Consider the following 16017-nt stretch of genomic DNA (forward strand, 5'->3'; position numbering starts at 1 on the left):
AAATACAGTCTGCTAAAAAAATATATATACACTTTCAGGAAAAAAAAGTATGATTTTTTTTTTTAAACAGATGGTGTTACTCTCATATGGAGGTCCCTAGAGGATATCTGTATCTAAGAAAACCCACTATACTTCCGGCCCTTAGAGGAGAAATTGAAAATCCATGTGCAGCAATCTCAATGACCAAGGTTACCCAACCAGTTTACCGTACTACTAAATGTCTAGAAGCTAATGTCCACCGCTTCGAGCACCTCTTGTAATTGTAGAGGTCAAAAGTAACCTGTATTAATCTCATAACATCTCAATAAATTTAGTATTAAAATATTTGATACTTTTTCTTTTCCTGAAGTGTGTACACATTTTTTTTGGCAGACTCTAGTCACTCAGTAGTCATTCATGGAAATACTACATGGCAGATACTGAGCTAAAGAAAGAAAGTTAAAAACAAATGATCCCAAATTTTATAGAATTTTACACAATCTAGGAGAAAAACTCACAGTGACACTAAAACATACGTGAATATTTGTATTCTCAGGAATTTCAGATACACTTTGTTATTTAGTTTAACATAGCAAAACCTCAGCTCCCCTAAGGAGGTGAACAATCATGGACAACTAAGTTTCTAGATAGCTGAGGTTTTACTGCTTTCAGCATCAGATCTTTCATAATTTTCATTATTTAATGATTTTTCCATGCTATGTCAATTCTCCCAGGAACTTTTGGGCTCCAAAGTTTGAGGTCTTATATTCCTTCCCTCACTGATCCCTCTATACTCCTGTATCCCAAAAGGGAAAACAAAAAAGAGAGAGAGAAGAATGAGAGGACAAGGTACGTATTCATAATAAGTGCTTCACATGAAACCAAGTGATCTTGATCAAATCAGTACACATCATATCGGGAGCCATATGTTGCTCGTTTTTAAAACCAAGATGTTGAACTAGAGTTATTCTGAGGATTTTTATAGCTCGCTAGCTATTTATAACTCTTTGAACAATAAAGTCAGTTATCACACTGGTCCATTCAAACAGGACCACCCTTCCTCAGAGCCTCACTGTACGTGAAGCAACTGGCTGCGTTCTTCATAGAACAAAATTAATATGGTTTTTGAGTTCCTGACTCCATGATTTAGTTTTTACTACTGCCAACTTATTCTCTCCTCATTTTCACTCATAACATGTAAATTTCCTCGGACTTCAAAAAATGGGCTTAATGAAAAGGAGTGGAACTTACATTTACTGAGTTCTTCTAAGTCTAATTTCTAAATTGAATACATCATATGTTACTTTAATACTTCTAAAATTGCAGATACATATTATCATCTGTTTGATAAATGTGGGGACCTGAAGTCAAGAGTAGTTAAATTGTCCATGATTGTAAACAGCACACTTAGGATTCAAAGCCAGGTTGATGAATCCAAGGCTATGTGCTGTCTACTGCACCATGTTGCCACTCGAACTCCTTAGAATAGTATGTTAATTAAGTCCTCAGGTTTGAAGACAGAACCTAGTAACTCTCTAAAGATCAGCATAAATGAAGTTTACCTTGTCACACTTACATGAAGTTTAAGAAATATATTTTAATCTCTTCTTCGACAGGTAAGACCATCTTTGTTATTATTTTTTAAATGTATTTTTTCATTCCGCTTATTTTATGCAAAATCCTCAAGGGCTTTATGTAGTTGCCAAATTGGCAAGAATATCAAACAGCTTCTTGCTAGTTAGATAGGTGTGAAATTAATTCACATGCATCACTGAAACTATTGAGCCATTTATTAAATATTGAAGGGGAAAAATTAAATCCTTTACCAAAGTAGGCATGTAAGAATCCTGTTAAATTATTTTACCTTTCTCATCATTTTGTTCAGTTAACTAAGGTCATTAAGTAGAACTATATATTTGAGAAGACTGAGAATTCAATAAAGGTTTAACTATCTGAGCCACTGCATAAATATTTAAAGGTCCAGCTTCACATTCTGGGATCTATGGCGGTAATACAGAAAACAACAATTACGTTACAGTCTCTTCTTAAAACAGCATCTGTACCAATACCCACAACTTTTATGTTAGTACTTACTGTGAGCTCCAGAACTCTTAATTCCTGCTTCCCTTCATTGAGGACAAACAACTATATTCTACTGAATCTCAATCTTGTGGTCAAATGTAAGGTTCTATTTCCAGATACTCTGTCATCATAAATAATTTCAACTTGAGCATTTCTTCTGTGACTGACTGGCCTTAGCTTAACAACTTTCCTTAACCAACAAATATTTCCTCATATTTCAAGGTCAAATGCCAGGCAATTTAATATCTCCTCCTTGAACTTGCATCTTGGAGTACTGTAACTGACAAAATTATTCTAGAATCACTTTCCCTATCAGGCAATCCATATACGAGTAAGAGAAAGTTGCACTATTGAATCACAACATTACACACACAAAAAAAGCCTGCAAAAATAATCAGATGCTATGAGCTAGTTCCAAGAAAGGACAGGCAGATGGGTAATACTGGGAACAGAAAAACATGACTCAGTAGCTTCTGTTTCATCAATAATGTTCACTCAAGCAGACCATTGGGCTCCTGGGACCACAAACCAAAAAAAAAAAAAAAAAAAAGTACTATGTCTAGTATATACTATACTACTTCTCTGAATCAAAATTCTCCTAACACTTTATCTTCTCTGAGATTCTAAATTTATTAAATATCCTCTTCAAGGCCAAAAACTCTTGGGAGTCAGAAGATCAAAGACAAGTGCAAAAAAATGTAAATTGTAAAGTTTGGACCAGTTGTCACTTATAGTAGCCACTGTAATAGTTACCACTGTGGGGAGTGAGATGGGACAGACTGAGTAAAAGACTCAAGAGGACTATGTGGCAACGATGATGACTAGGACAGAGTGAGGAACTCTGGGTGTCTGAAATTTGGAACCTGGGAGCATGACTGAGCAAATGAGAGGAAACCAGGAAGCCACAAGGGTGATATAAGGCACTTCGAAGAGGTAGAGAAAAGCAGTGGCAAACTGAAGAAAGCTGAATGGTCTAAACAGTCTGGCAAGATGTGGCATGTGACTTCAACAGGTCTCTCCACCTCGTTTATTATAGAAGGAAGTTCTGTGGGAGAGGATACTCCAGGGCTGGGCTGCTGGCTCATCTGACATCACAGAGGTGAAGGAGATTTGGAGTAAAAGTGGAAAGGCTGATCATGGAAAGGCTGACCATGGAAAGGTTCAGGAATATAGCCAAGACCAAATCGGCCAGGAAAGGAGGTGACATTAGCCAACTAAGAACACAGGGAAGATGGTGGTCCAGCAAATGTGAAGGACAGAAAAGTGAAAATCTGGAGCTCAGAGGGAGAAAGAGGAAACAGGCCTATTTACTTTCTCTAGTGCTTTACTCTAGAGGTCCATTAAGCAGTTTGACTATAGCTTTTGTGCCCTCAATTTCAAGATATTCAAAACATAAGCCATCATCTGATGTTCCAGTCCATACACCAAGATATATACTTTAACAACTTCACTGCCAGGTACAAATGATACAGGCAAATTCCAGCACTAATGTAACTAAAGACACTTCCTCATTGCTCAAAATAACTCTCCTGTTGGGGACCACATTGAGTTTGAATGACACCCCACATTTTTCATCTCATGTGCTCTCTCCCCATCCTCAGCCCCACTTTTTGTCCCTCAAACCTTCTCTAGTAATCACTCATTCTCCGTCCTCTGCCCAGACTGATCTTTTTCACTCAGTTGTCTGTACTTTTGCACAGCCCTTGCAGCCTCTACTGACTTCCTTCCTTTTGGCTTTCTTGTAAAAACCTTACTCTGAGGTCAAATCTATTTTCTTCAAGACTCCCAAAGTCAGAAACTTCATGTGATTTATCTTTATTCCTGTACATAGAAGATACTAAACTGATGTCTATAGAAAGGAGAACCATGCATACACGTGAAAAAATCCATTTGTAACACGTCACACTTCGCACATCAGCAAAATCTGGAGAAGTATTATCTACCAAACACTGCATGCTCATTCACTCAAACTCAAGTGACTCCTGTCCCATTCACATTTTGTAAGTGATAAAATCCTTGCTGTGCAGACCACAAGTAACCCGAGGACAAGGACTGAGATTTTCGCTCTGGTTTTTGTTTGTGAGCTTTTTTATATTTTTATATGTTTCATATTTTTGTTTTTGCTGTATTGGAGATTGAACTCAGGGCCTTCATACTCCAGCCCCACCCACCCCCTTTAAGTTTTGAGACAGGGTCTTGCTAAATTGCCCAAGCTGGACTTAAACTTATAATGCTCCTGCCTCAGCCTCCCACAGTTCTGGGATTACAAGCCAGTGGCTGAGTTTTATTTTCCTTTCAGTCCTCAGCATCTTCAACAAAGTCTAATATGTAGCAGACACTTCGATGATATAATCAATCAATCAACTCATATGCACCAGTTTCCATGAAAACAAAGCCAAAGAGAAAGCAGAAATCCATGAACTAACTGCCAAAAGGCAGAAATCCATAAACTAGTATAACTGAAAATAGGTATTACTCTAGATGTTTCTATTTCAAATGCACTAATGTCCAGTGTACAATGATAGTGTCATTTTTATATTTGCAGAATATGCTTTGCTTTTTGTAAGCACTTTCCCCCTCATTTCCTCATGAAATTCATCATACAGCCACTGAGTTTGGCTGTAGGGACAGGAAATTTTGCTGAATTTGAAATGAAGACAGTTGGACTCAAGTCCTGTCTTCGCCACTTCCGGTCTGTGTGACCTTGAGAAAAACCCTTTATCCAGGGCGAATCTCAATTTCCTCCTCTGTACAGCAGTGATAAGATCATCTTCCTGCCTCAAAGTTGTATGCAGATGGGGGAAGATGGCAGAGGTGGAAGAAAATAATCTTCCTGAGTACCTACGGTGCATCAATCATTTAAATGTTATTTTATTCTTGTCACAGTCCTACAATATTAGTTTTTATTGGGTTTTTTGTCCATTATATGAGGAAAGTGAGATTTAACAAGTAAAACTTTTCCAAAGTTACCATGTTAAGTGCTAGAGCTGGAATTCAACCATTTCTGCCTCACCCCTAACCTTCAGAAATAAACAATGCCTCCTACGTGAGATTATAAAGATATTTGCTGCTATTGCTCTAAGGACAAAAGGCACCGGCAAAGAGAAGCAGACACTGGCTCAGGTCATACAGCCCATGAGAGACAGGGGGACAGAATCTAGGCCTCCCTAACTCCAACCACGCTGCCCCTACCATCCCAGGAAAAGACACAAAGAGGCATGTTTATTCAGACCAGCTGTTACAGCTCTATTTTAAGACAAGCACTTTTAAAATCATGGAAAGTAAGTATCAAATGTATCATTAAATATTCCCTATTAATTGACCCTTTAGAGAACTCCCACGTGAGTAGCATATGGGGCTGGCTTCCTGTTACGCAAGCAGCCCAAAGATTGACTGCACTTCTTGCAACATATATTTTGAAAGCACAAGCAGATAGCAGAACAAAATACAATTCTTAAATAATTTTCCATGGAATTTTAAATTACTATGGATCTGTCCCTTAAATGCCCAAGTTTGGGGAAAGGCAAACATAAACTTGTGACTGGCCTTAACACCAGGCAGGATCTTTCCTGGGGCAGATAATATAATAATATTCCAAATAATAGTTAATAATGAATATCTGTGACTTTACAAGAAGATTTATAACACAGAGAGAAGTGGAGCGATGGGGAGTAGTATTTCCAAACATGCCAGTTAAAACATCGGTGTTTCCTGCTTCCCCGGGAAATAGGAATGCTCCTGACTCCAGAACAGAGCATTAGCCAGCTGTCAACAAGGCACAGTGTTAAAAGGCCACAAAGGGCGAGAAAGACGAGCCACACTCACTTTCTCTTTGCCTCTCATTACTGTTCCTTATTTTAATATGATATTTCCTTTTTTCACAATATACCTACCAAAAGTATATCCTTCATTCTACTCTGAATAATGAGATAAATCTGTATAAAGTTATCCTGATAGTGTTTCAATATCCTGAACCAACATCATAACTCAGTATCTGACTAGTATGGAGTGTTATTAACAGCCACAAACTCAATAAGAGAATATTCCTCCAAGGCAAGACTGCAAGAGAACAATATAATGGAAAAAAAGAAAAATTCTTTGCAGTTCACTTCAGATGTGCCAAGAGCCTGGCTGAGGAGAAAGAGAAGTCAGTTCATTTTAAATGTTCTACTTTAATCTTGGCTCCACCATAAACCAAGCACACATTTCTAAACTCCCTCTTGGCCTCAAAGAGTATCTATCACATTGATGGCAAAAGTTTTAGAGCTTTCAATGACACAAACAGCCTGCTGCAGCCCTTGTGCCACAGGTTCACCACCACTGGTCTATCACATGAGAATCCCTCATGGTGCTGTGAGGATTAGGTGAGGTAGTACCTCGGAGACATTATGAATGCCACCTGTGTATTTCTGCAGCTGCAGAAGCAGTAGCAATAGTTACAGTAAAAATAGCATCTATTGGGCATTTGTGTGCCATTCACAGAGCTAATTAATTCATTTAGTCCTCACCCCAGTGTTAGACACTCTGAATAGGTGGGTCTATTTTAGAGAGGAGGAAGCTGAAGGTCAGGTTCAGTCACTTTCTGAAAGTCACTCAACTGCTAAGTGATAATATTATATGCGATTATTAGTAATGGCATTTAATGGACAGGCATTTTTGGTTTTTAATGATATACACAGTGTTGGGCATGTCTTTTTTTAAAAGTTCATAAAGATATCTTGGAAAAACTAGTAAACAAGTCATCATTTTCAACCTACTTAGAAATTTATGCCTAGTTGTGGATGTCTGTAATGTATGACTCCTGTGTCAGCTACTAGAGAAGTATATCACTGAATCAGCCTATGGCAGCCTCAAGCAAATCACAGCCTGAAAGGGAGAAAATCAGCGGGAAAAAAGAAAAACAGGGAAAGGAATGTTACCCTCCCCTAAGTTACACCACAGAGTGTGGCACAAAGCAGCACATAATCAGCCATCCCTGGCAGGACAATCAGGGAAGACCAGACCCCAGACAGGGTGACTTGGGAGCTGAATCTTGAAGCACACATGTGAGGAAGGATTCTTCAGGAGAAAAAGGCATGTGCAATAGCACAGAGGCATTCAACAGAGCAGCTCATTCAAGAAACCACAAAAAGGTCAAGAGCACGGAGCAGGCGTAGCTTTAAGAGATGAAGGGACCAGACCTTGGGCCCTTTTTCAGGACTTTCTTATGTGTGTGAATTTTATCTGTGGTTCATTGGGAACCACTAAATGATTACAAGGAAGTTGGCTGACAACCTGCCCCAGTAGTTCAGGTCAAACCCTTCGTCACTCTCCATCGTGCTCAGTGTTACTTGGCAAGTCTTTCTGGTGGCTGCCTTGAAAACATGCCCTGAATTCAAGTGAGGAAAACAACAGCGTATATACATGAAAATGAACAAAAGGGAACTGATGATGCAGGAGAGCACGGAGTAGAGAGTGAAGGCGAAACCGGTCTTGGCAGGAGCCCTGTTAATTCAGCCGTGGTACCAGAAAGAAGCTGTGGTCTTTGGGCACAGGTACAGGACGGTGGGATCTGGAGGATGCGCTCCTCTGATTTTGTCTATTTTCTCAGAGGAATAGGAAGCAGGGTCATCAGTCAAGAGGAGAATGGAAAAGGAGGTGATGGAGACTAGAGGAAAGAAGCAAAGGTGCTAAATAGTCATCTGGGAGTCAAAAGTAAATAATATAGTATGGTCCTCAAATTTTTGCTATCACGATCCATTCACACTCTTTAAAAAATGATTTTCAGAGGACACTCAGCATCTATAAACATTTAACATATTAGAATTCTAAACTGAGAAATCTTTGAAACATATACAAGCACATATTCCACTGTCAGTCACAGCAGTGACATTAGCAATATCTCATAACCTTTGGAAAACTGTACTACACACTTACAGGAAAATGAGACTAGAACAGTAGATAGTATCTTAATACTATAAAAAGGTTTTAGCCTTACAGGATCCCGAAAAGCATCTCAGGGACTGCAAGAAGTTCCAGGACCATACTTTGAGAATTCCTAGAGAAACATAACCAGCTGAGTGCGTAGTTTACAGCACCCACCTGAAGTCAAGGATCATGAATTTAAAGTGAGAGGAGTCAAAGTGGTATGAGTTTTTCTCCATCACCTGCAGCAGCTAGTTTGTATGCAGGAAATCAGTAACAAGTTAGATTTAAGCAGGGTTTTGTTGACCTGAATGAGCAAGATAAATAAGAGAAGCCAAGAAAATAACTACAATGGCTATGGTATTTAAGTTGAGTGGGAAAGAAATGAAGCCAGAAAGAAATGAAGGCAGTGAGGAGGTCACAGGTGTGAAAAGTTCAAAAGACTGTTGGATTTTAGGAATTAGTACAAGAATAAGCCAGAAAGAAAGGGTGTGTTAGTCACTTTTCTATCCTTGCTGACATTAAATATCCAACACCCAAAGGTAAGGGGGGAAAGGTTTATTTTGCTTACATTCTATAGAGGTTTCAGTCCATAATCAGCTGGTTTCAAGGCAGCGGGGCAGAGGGGCAACAGTTCATGCTGGCGGAAGCACCGAAAGCAACAAGAAAGTTCAATAGCATCTTTCTGCCCCTTTTATCTTATTCAGACTGCTGGGATTAGGGCGGTGCCAAACCAATCACTCATGTGTAGTGGTCTAGTAATCACACGCCCTTAATCTCAGCATCATACACTCTAGATTCAGCCACCTCCAAAATAGCCCGTCATTTGCATGAGGCTTTGGGGGGACATCTAAACAAGAGCCATAACAAAAGCGTAGTGAAAGAGTGGGATGCTTGAAACTGAGAACCTGGAAAATAACTGGTAGTACCTTCAAATTCAATATCACAACCTGAACATGTCCCCTTTCCCTTTGGATCTCCCCCTCCTTATACTGCCCAATCCCCTGAGCCTGAAACCTGGGCTCAGCCTATAAACACTCCACTCTGTCTGCACTGGGAGGTCTCAAGGTCCTGTCCATTCTAGCTCTAGATAACTAGAGATAGTTATCTCTCTAATTTTCTGTGTTCCTCTCTAACCTTCTACTGGCCCCCTTGCTCTGCCTTGTTCTCTTTTGAAAGGCCTCCACCAGTGGTCTTGCTGTGCTTAGTTCTGCTTCATCCATCCTGTCCCAGACTCTTCTGTAAGTCAGCTTTCTACAGTCACGAGACTTCTCATCAAGAGACTGTAACAGCAGAGATGAGAATACAACACAGGCAGATGTAGGCTGTCAATGTGAACTTTGGATGTATCACAGTAGACTAACACCATGGATGTCATAGGATAATAGCGTAAAGAGAATATGAAAGGGAAAGACAACTAAAGAGAAAACTCAAATATTTAAGGAATGTTTAGATAAAGAGAAGCTGGCAAAGGAAACTGAAAAGAATGAGAGGTACATATAAGAGAATCAGCAGAGGATAGTATGATGAGAGAAAAGGGAAGAGAGAGTTTCAGTTGGAAGATAATGACCAATCATGTCAACTGTCAAAGAGAATTTACGAAAAATTACAAAAATTTTCAATGTATTGGAAAATTAGGAAATGTGTAATAGTGACTACACCTCACCAAATTTCAGTACTTCAGTTCCTAGAGAACTAGTTTAAGCCACTGACTAAAAGAAGAAGTGCTTAAGATCCCTTAAGGTGCCAAAACTACGTAACATGAAAGATCTTGTTGGGTGTCCAGTTTAAAATTATGCTGGCAGATAATCCAAAAGAATAATCTAGCAAATGGTGAAGAGGTTACTTACTTCTGCAAAGAGAAACCAAAAAATAACTTTATTATGAACTGACTACCTAAAAATGTAACTGGAACACAGTTCTTTTTGAACAATAACAGTATTTTTGTCCCTTTCTTTTACAAACCCAATAATCTGCACCTACCATCACCTTGTTTGAGAAGCATAGAGTACAGACATAGAACACACACCACAATGCTGACCATAAGAAAAATTTTAAAAACATGGTTATATATGGCAGAAATACAGGTCTCTCTAATGCTAAAAAACAGTCACAATATCAAAACGCAACCGAGTGTTAGCAGGTTGGAAAGAAATCCTATGAACAGTCACGGTACATTCTTTTACAAATGCTACCACACTCAATGTTCAGAGGACAATATTGTATGGAAAAACATAGAAATCAGCAACTCTTGAGGTAAAATGGTATTCAGAAGAAAACCTTTAGGAACATATTAAATTTATGTTACTTATGTTTGCTTATATAAATATTTCACATATACATAAATACATGTATACAAGAACGTCATATAAAAAAATCTATCTAAATCTAAAAGAGTTCTTTTAAAGAACTCTAAAAAGAACAGGTATAAAATAAAAATTCTACATAAGAAAATAAACTTCTCTTGGCCTCTTTTCCCCTACTAGCCACTACCTTCATTATTCTACTTTCTTTATGGCAAAACTAACCCCAAAAGAGATGTCTCTAATTGCTGTTTTGATCATCTCTATTCTCTCTTCTTCTCCATTAGTGTTTGCCCACCACACATCAAATTTGTTTTTGTCAAGGTCACCAAGGAACTGTATACGACCTAAACCAACATTCCGTCCTAAATCCTTATTTTACTTAATCTAGCAGCAGCAGCATTTGACACGCTGAATCACTTCTCCTCGAGAGACTCCAGTTGGTATCCTGGAGCCTCCCTCTGCAGGCTTCCCTTGTACTTCATGGCCATTTCCTCTCAACTCTACCCTCAATAACAGGTATGCCCATAGCTCACTCAGACTTCTCTTCTTTCTACACTATTTCCTAGATGATATAATCCAATCTCATGATTTTAAGGAACATGATAACTGCGTATTTTACATCTACATTTCTGACTTCTCCAACTGCCTGTTTTGCATCTCCACCTAGATGTCTACATGGCATTTCAAACATAACTAGCACCAGATCTTCCTCCCTTCTTCCCCACAAACACCACCAAAGCTACTTTCCTCTATTCTTCTCCATTTCAGTAAATGGCAACTCCATCATTCCAGTAGCTCATTCTTGACTCCCCCTTCCTCTCACACTCCTCACCTGAGTCCATCAATAAAACCCCACTGGCTCTGCCCTCCAAATACACCCAGAGCTCTCCTATTTCACCATTTGCTGTTGCTGCTCCAGTCAGGGCTGCATGCCTCTGGCCTGAATGGCAGCATCAGCCTGGCTGTATCCACCCTTCTGCTCCACACTCTGCTCACAACAATACAGAGGGACTCTGTTGAAAAGGTAAGTCAGGTCATATCATGCCTTTGTTCAAACCTGTAGTTGGCCTGACATTTCATTCAGGGTGAAAGCCAAAGTCCTCACAAGGACCCATATGCCCTAAAAATTGGGTTTCTGTTTTCTTTGACCTCTTCCTCACCATGCTGTCCCATGAGAGTCTCTAGGGTGCCTGCAGTTAGTTACCTCAGGACCTTCACAGTTTGGTGTCCCCTCTGCTGGAAATATTCTTTTCCCACAGTTGCTCACTCCTTTCAGGGCCCTTCCTAGTTCCACCTTAGTTGTCATCTTGAAGGCAGCTTTCTTGGCTACCTTCTATTAATTACATAAACTACCTTCTATAAAATCTCTTCAACACATTTCTCTCTATTCCCTTATCCATTTTCAAATGTTGCACATTATGTTATACAGCCACTCATTTTTCATGGTTCATATCCTCCACTAACATGTAAATTCCTTTGAGGCAGAGACTCTGCTTCAAGCCAGTGTCTTAAATAATGCCTGGCACATAGTAGGAACAAATAAATATTGTTGAAGGAACATCTGAAGCCTGAGTAACATATTTTAAGACTATTCAAAGCTTATATATACTGCATATAATGGTCAATAAATTCATCAAATGTAATACTATCACTCTAATGCATAGTATAAACCAAATTTTTTAATTTCAAAATAATAAGCCTAAATAATCATCTCATCAATGACAGCTCTACAATTGGTATCAGACGTACCTGGAGACTTTCTTAGCCACTGTAAATAACATCACGCCAATACTCCCTGCCCTCCCACAAAGCACCCCCCATACAATCTTTACCATTAGGCTTCTCTCCAGAATCATCTGGGTGCTTTGTGCCTTGGCTAGAGTACTGTTTTGGATGGAAAATAAATCTATCTAATATACACAGACATGAAATTTCTTGGATTTTCAAGGCCACCAGGATTGTATTTAACTTAACTCTTTACAATAAAAGGAGCATGGTGAAATGTAATTAAATGTGATGTTAACCTCTTTAACTCATTATAACTAAAAACAAAATCTAATCAGTGTTAAAAATATGCTTCTTTTTGAACAGAAAAAGATCATCTTACCAAGATGGCAAAACCAAAAAGAAGTAGACGTCCACAGCCAGGAAAAACAGTAAGTATGAGAAGTAGGAATCACATTTATGCTTCTATCTTGAAGGAGACCTAAGTAGCTTATGAAGAGTCTAAGATTCAAACCTATAATTAAGCAATCATTATTTGCAGGGTTATTTTTTTTAATGCAAACAAGGCAGAAGGCTAGGAAAATAAAAGAACATCCCACTCACTGGAATAAACACTCTTCTGAAAAGAAGTTAGTCATTTTATAGCATCTTGTGGGAAAACTAAAGACAGGCAATAAAGCAAAACATCAATAAATTATAAAGTTTCTGTCATCAGCATCAGCTCATAACTCTTTCAGAATGCCACAAAATTCTGAAGAATCTGTCTTTAGCAGAATATAAGTCAGGGTAGACGCTAAGTCAGAATGACTCCTAGATACAACAAAAGTAACAAGTGCTAGTAATGGCCTCTAACTTCAGCAGAGCAATCTCTGAGGGGATGAATGTCAGGGTGGCAGTGGGTGAACAGGTCAGTCCCCATGCAGTATGAGCAGAGTTAATGGGTAGGAGCCTCATAACCACCAGCAGCCAGAATCTTTCCCAAGAAATACATATGAAGAAAAAGATTTAGAGATATCAGCCCAATGGAACTTGTAAAGTTTTGAAATTCTTTTTAAACATTTTAATTGCAATATTTTATCCTTAATATGACAATAGCAGAAACATCACACTAAGTAATTTTGCTAATAGTAAACATTAAGTACACAGTATGTGCTGAGCCCTGTAGGCTGGTTAAATATGTCTATGTGTTTCATGAAACCATTCCACAAAACTCATTTAAGCATTTAATGACAACCTATGAAATACAAACTTACCTGCCTAGCTCTCAGCTGTTCAGCAACCTTAGCTCTTTCCAATGTGTCCAAGAATCAAAAGGGAAACAAAAGCAGACACCTTGACATTCAGGTACTGGCCTTCATGTCTGAGAGAAGCTCTCACTCACTCATAGTATATTACAAGGCAAACTACACTCAATCTGGAACTAGGAAGCTCAGGATTTGGGAAGACTTAAGAACTCAAAAGCACAACAACCTAAGGAAGATCATTTAGCTGACCTACTTACCTCATTATAACCTAGTGGTTTATCTGACAGCAGTGTAATAATACCTTTAGGGTAGCTATCCTGGTATGTTTATTGTGGTACCCTCAGTAGGGAACAGAGCTCCGAGCAAATTGTACATGCTCAATTTTCATTAATGATGCTTATAATGGCAATCCTCAATCACCGAAAAGATTAAATGTCATCTAATACATTTTAAGGGAAAAGCAAGCAAAACACATTTGGAAAAATTTTCATCCATTGTTAACATCCAAATAAAGTTTTGAGAGTTAAAAAAGGAGATTCTCAGTAGTCCAGGAAACTTGATTATTGAGTACAACTTAATGAACAACTGCTGAAAGTTCCAGGAAACCAGTGTTTGGAAATGTGCACGGTACTATACTTCCTGCTCCCGGGCCAAAGCATGCTGAGGCTATAGGTAAAGGAGCAATCAGGGATCTATGGGACTGGATAACCAACTGACCACTGCTCACCACAGAACCTCCTTCAGAACAGCAACTCCCATCATAATGGAAATATTTGCTAAAAAGGAACATCCAGAGTTGAACAACAGGGCCAGGGATTTAGCTTAGTGGTTTTGCCGCTTGCTGCACAAGCGCAAGGACCCAAATTCAAACCCCAAAACAAAAAAACAAACAAACAGTTGAGCAACAGAGTTAGCATCCACCATGCAGCTCACGGGAGAGTATAAAATAATCTACCTTGCTTCTGAATACCATTTATATGCCTATCTTTCCTGGAGACTGCTCACCAACAGCTTTAAGGCAGACAGGCAAGGGGTAAACAACTTAGCAGAAGAACCCTAATGAAACAAGGACACAGAGACTCAGAGGTAAGTGTGTGTGCTCTAACTTTAAATACACAATTATTAAATCGAATACAGTTAGTTCCTTCTTCAAAGACACTCTCCTGGTTGCTAAGTAACTGAGGATCTGTATCATACAGGATTTAGAGTTTAAAATGTGGCAATAAAAAGGACCCTTTCCTCTGGCTTTTAAATTGAAAGCAGCTTTTTACGTTCCGAAAGAAAAAATAGAGGCTCTGAACAGAAACTTTCCGATAGGACCAAGAAACCACTATTCCACTGCATGGTGACTTCTGAGCTGACTCCACACAGCCACTGCTTTCCAGAGCTGCATTTTCTTTAAAACCCTCAACGAGGCACCTCCGGCCAAGGTTCCAGCACCAGGAACCAAACCTGCACCACACCACCTGAGCACAGGACAGAATGAAAGAAAGCGGAATCTCTAGTAACTTCTTATTTCCTGGCACTGCTGAGAGGCGGGACTAGCTCCTTCTCACATGGTTAAGAAGAGCTGTAAACACAACCATCCAGCCTGCCAGCTGGCCACAAGCTCGGGGGGCCTTCCAGAACACCCCGTGTCCAGCTCCTCTTCCTTCCTTTGACCAGTGTCATTCCTGTGCAGATAACGGTATTGAACGCCCTCCACTTCCTACAGTCCTTTTTATGACATGGTTCCTCTTTGAAGAGAGCAGGAGGACAAAACGTTAAGTCAAAGAACAAACTAAGAGCAAAACTGCCCTATCACCTAGTTTCATCTCTTCCCGTTGATACTATACAAGAGCTGGATCAAATTCCCTTTGTTGCCCTGCACGCACACCCACAGTAGGTGAAAGGCACCCTAAGCGAACTTATTTCTTCCCTTCTCACAGAAAGCCCCTTCCAAAATCCTCCGGACGCTAGGCTTTAGCATTCAGCTGAAGAGCTAAACCTTTTCAAGTCAAGGTAGGAAAAGCTGAAGTGGTCTCTGAAGCAGAAGGCGAGGCATCAGGGCCAGCTGAGCGCACCTAGATGTTTGCATTTACACAAAGAAATTAGCCGGATGATTAATGGGAGAAGCGGCGGGAGGCGGGGGCGCGGCTCGCCGGCCTCCTTACCTGGGACATCTGGGGCCTCAGGTTGATCTCCTTCAGGTTGATGGAGTGCGCCCGGAGGTTGTTGAGCAGCTGGCAGAGCAGGACTCCATCGCGGAGGGTCTGCGCCAGGTCGAAGACCTGCGCCGACTCCCAGGTCACCCGGTGGTTGGCGGGCAGCACCTTGCAGTGGATCAGCCACTGCGCGCACTGCTTCCACGGCTCCATGCCCGACGGCTGCGGGACGCGGCCGGCCCGGGGCAGGCGCTGGAGACGCCGCCGCCGCCGAGGCTGTTCCTCCGCGCGCCCGCCGACGCCAGCCGCGGCCGGCCCCTGCCCCGCGCGGATTCTAGGGAGCTAGCAGGTCGGGGGCGCCGCGAGGGGCTGGGCTCGCGTCCCGGCCGGGGTCCCCCGCGGCCCAGCCGCTGCCGCTGCCGCCGCCGCAGCGAGTACCGCGCGCTCGCCGTGCGCCCCGGCCGGTAGGGCGGCCGCGCACAGGCTTCCGACTCGGAACCTGGCGCCCGCGACTGAGCATGCCCGGCGCGCTCGGCCGCTGCTGCCGTCTGCGAGTCCCCGGGGGCGCGAGTGCGAGCGCGCGGGCGGCCCGGGCGGGGGCGGGGCGGGGTGGGGTGAAGGTGGGGGTGGGGG

At 41.0% G+C, this 16017-nt stretch overlaps 1 protein-coding gene across 7 annotated transcripts in view; it reads right to left on the minus strand.

Annotated features, from left to right (window-relative positions):
• Vav3 (vav guanine nucleotide exchange factor 3) overlaps positions 1-15658 on the minus strand; it is a 443712-nt gene extending 428054 nt beyond the window's left edge. For 6 of the 7 annotated variants that reach the window (XM_087213208.1, XM_004853591.4, XM_013075550.3 and 3 more), the window contains exon 1: positions 15394-15658. In XM_087213208.1, the coding sequence (XP_087069334.1) occupies positions 15394-15597 (204 nt within the window). In that variant the 5' untranslated portion in view covers positions 15598-15658. The remainder of the gene's footprint in view (positions 1-15393) is intronic. The other variant, XM_087213207.1, reaches the window with a different exon arrangement.
• Positions 15659-16017: the final 359 nt, after the last annotated feature.

The sequence above is a fragment of the Heterocephalus glaber genome, unplaced genomic scaffold, assembly GCF_053883595.1.
Source record: "Heterocephalus glaber isolate CG9 unplaced genomic scaffold, H.glaber_assembly_v1.0 deba00001442, whole genome shotgun sequence".
Lineage (NCBI taxonomy): Eukaryota > Metazoa > Chordata > Mammalia > Rodentia > Bathyergidae > Heterocephalus > Heterocephalus glaber.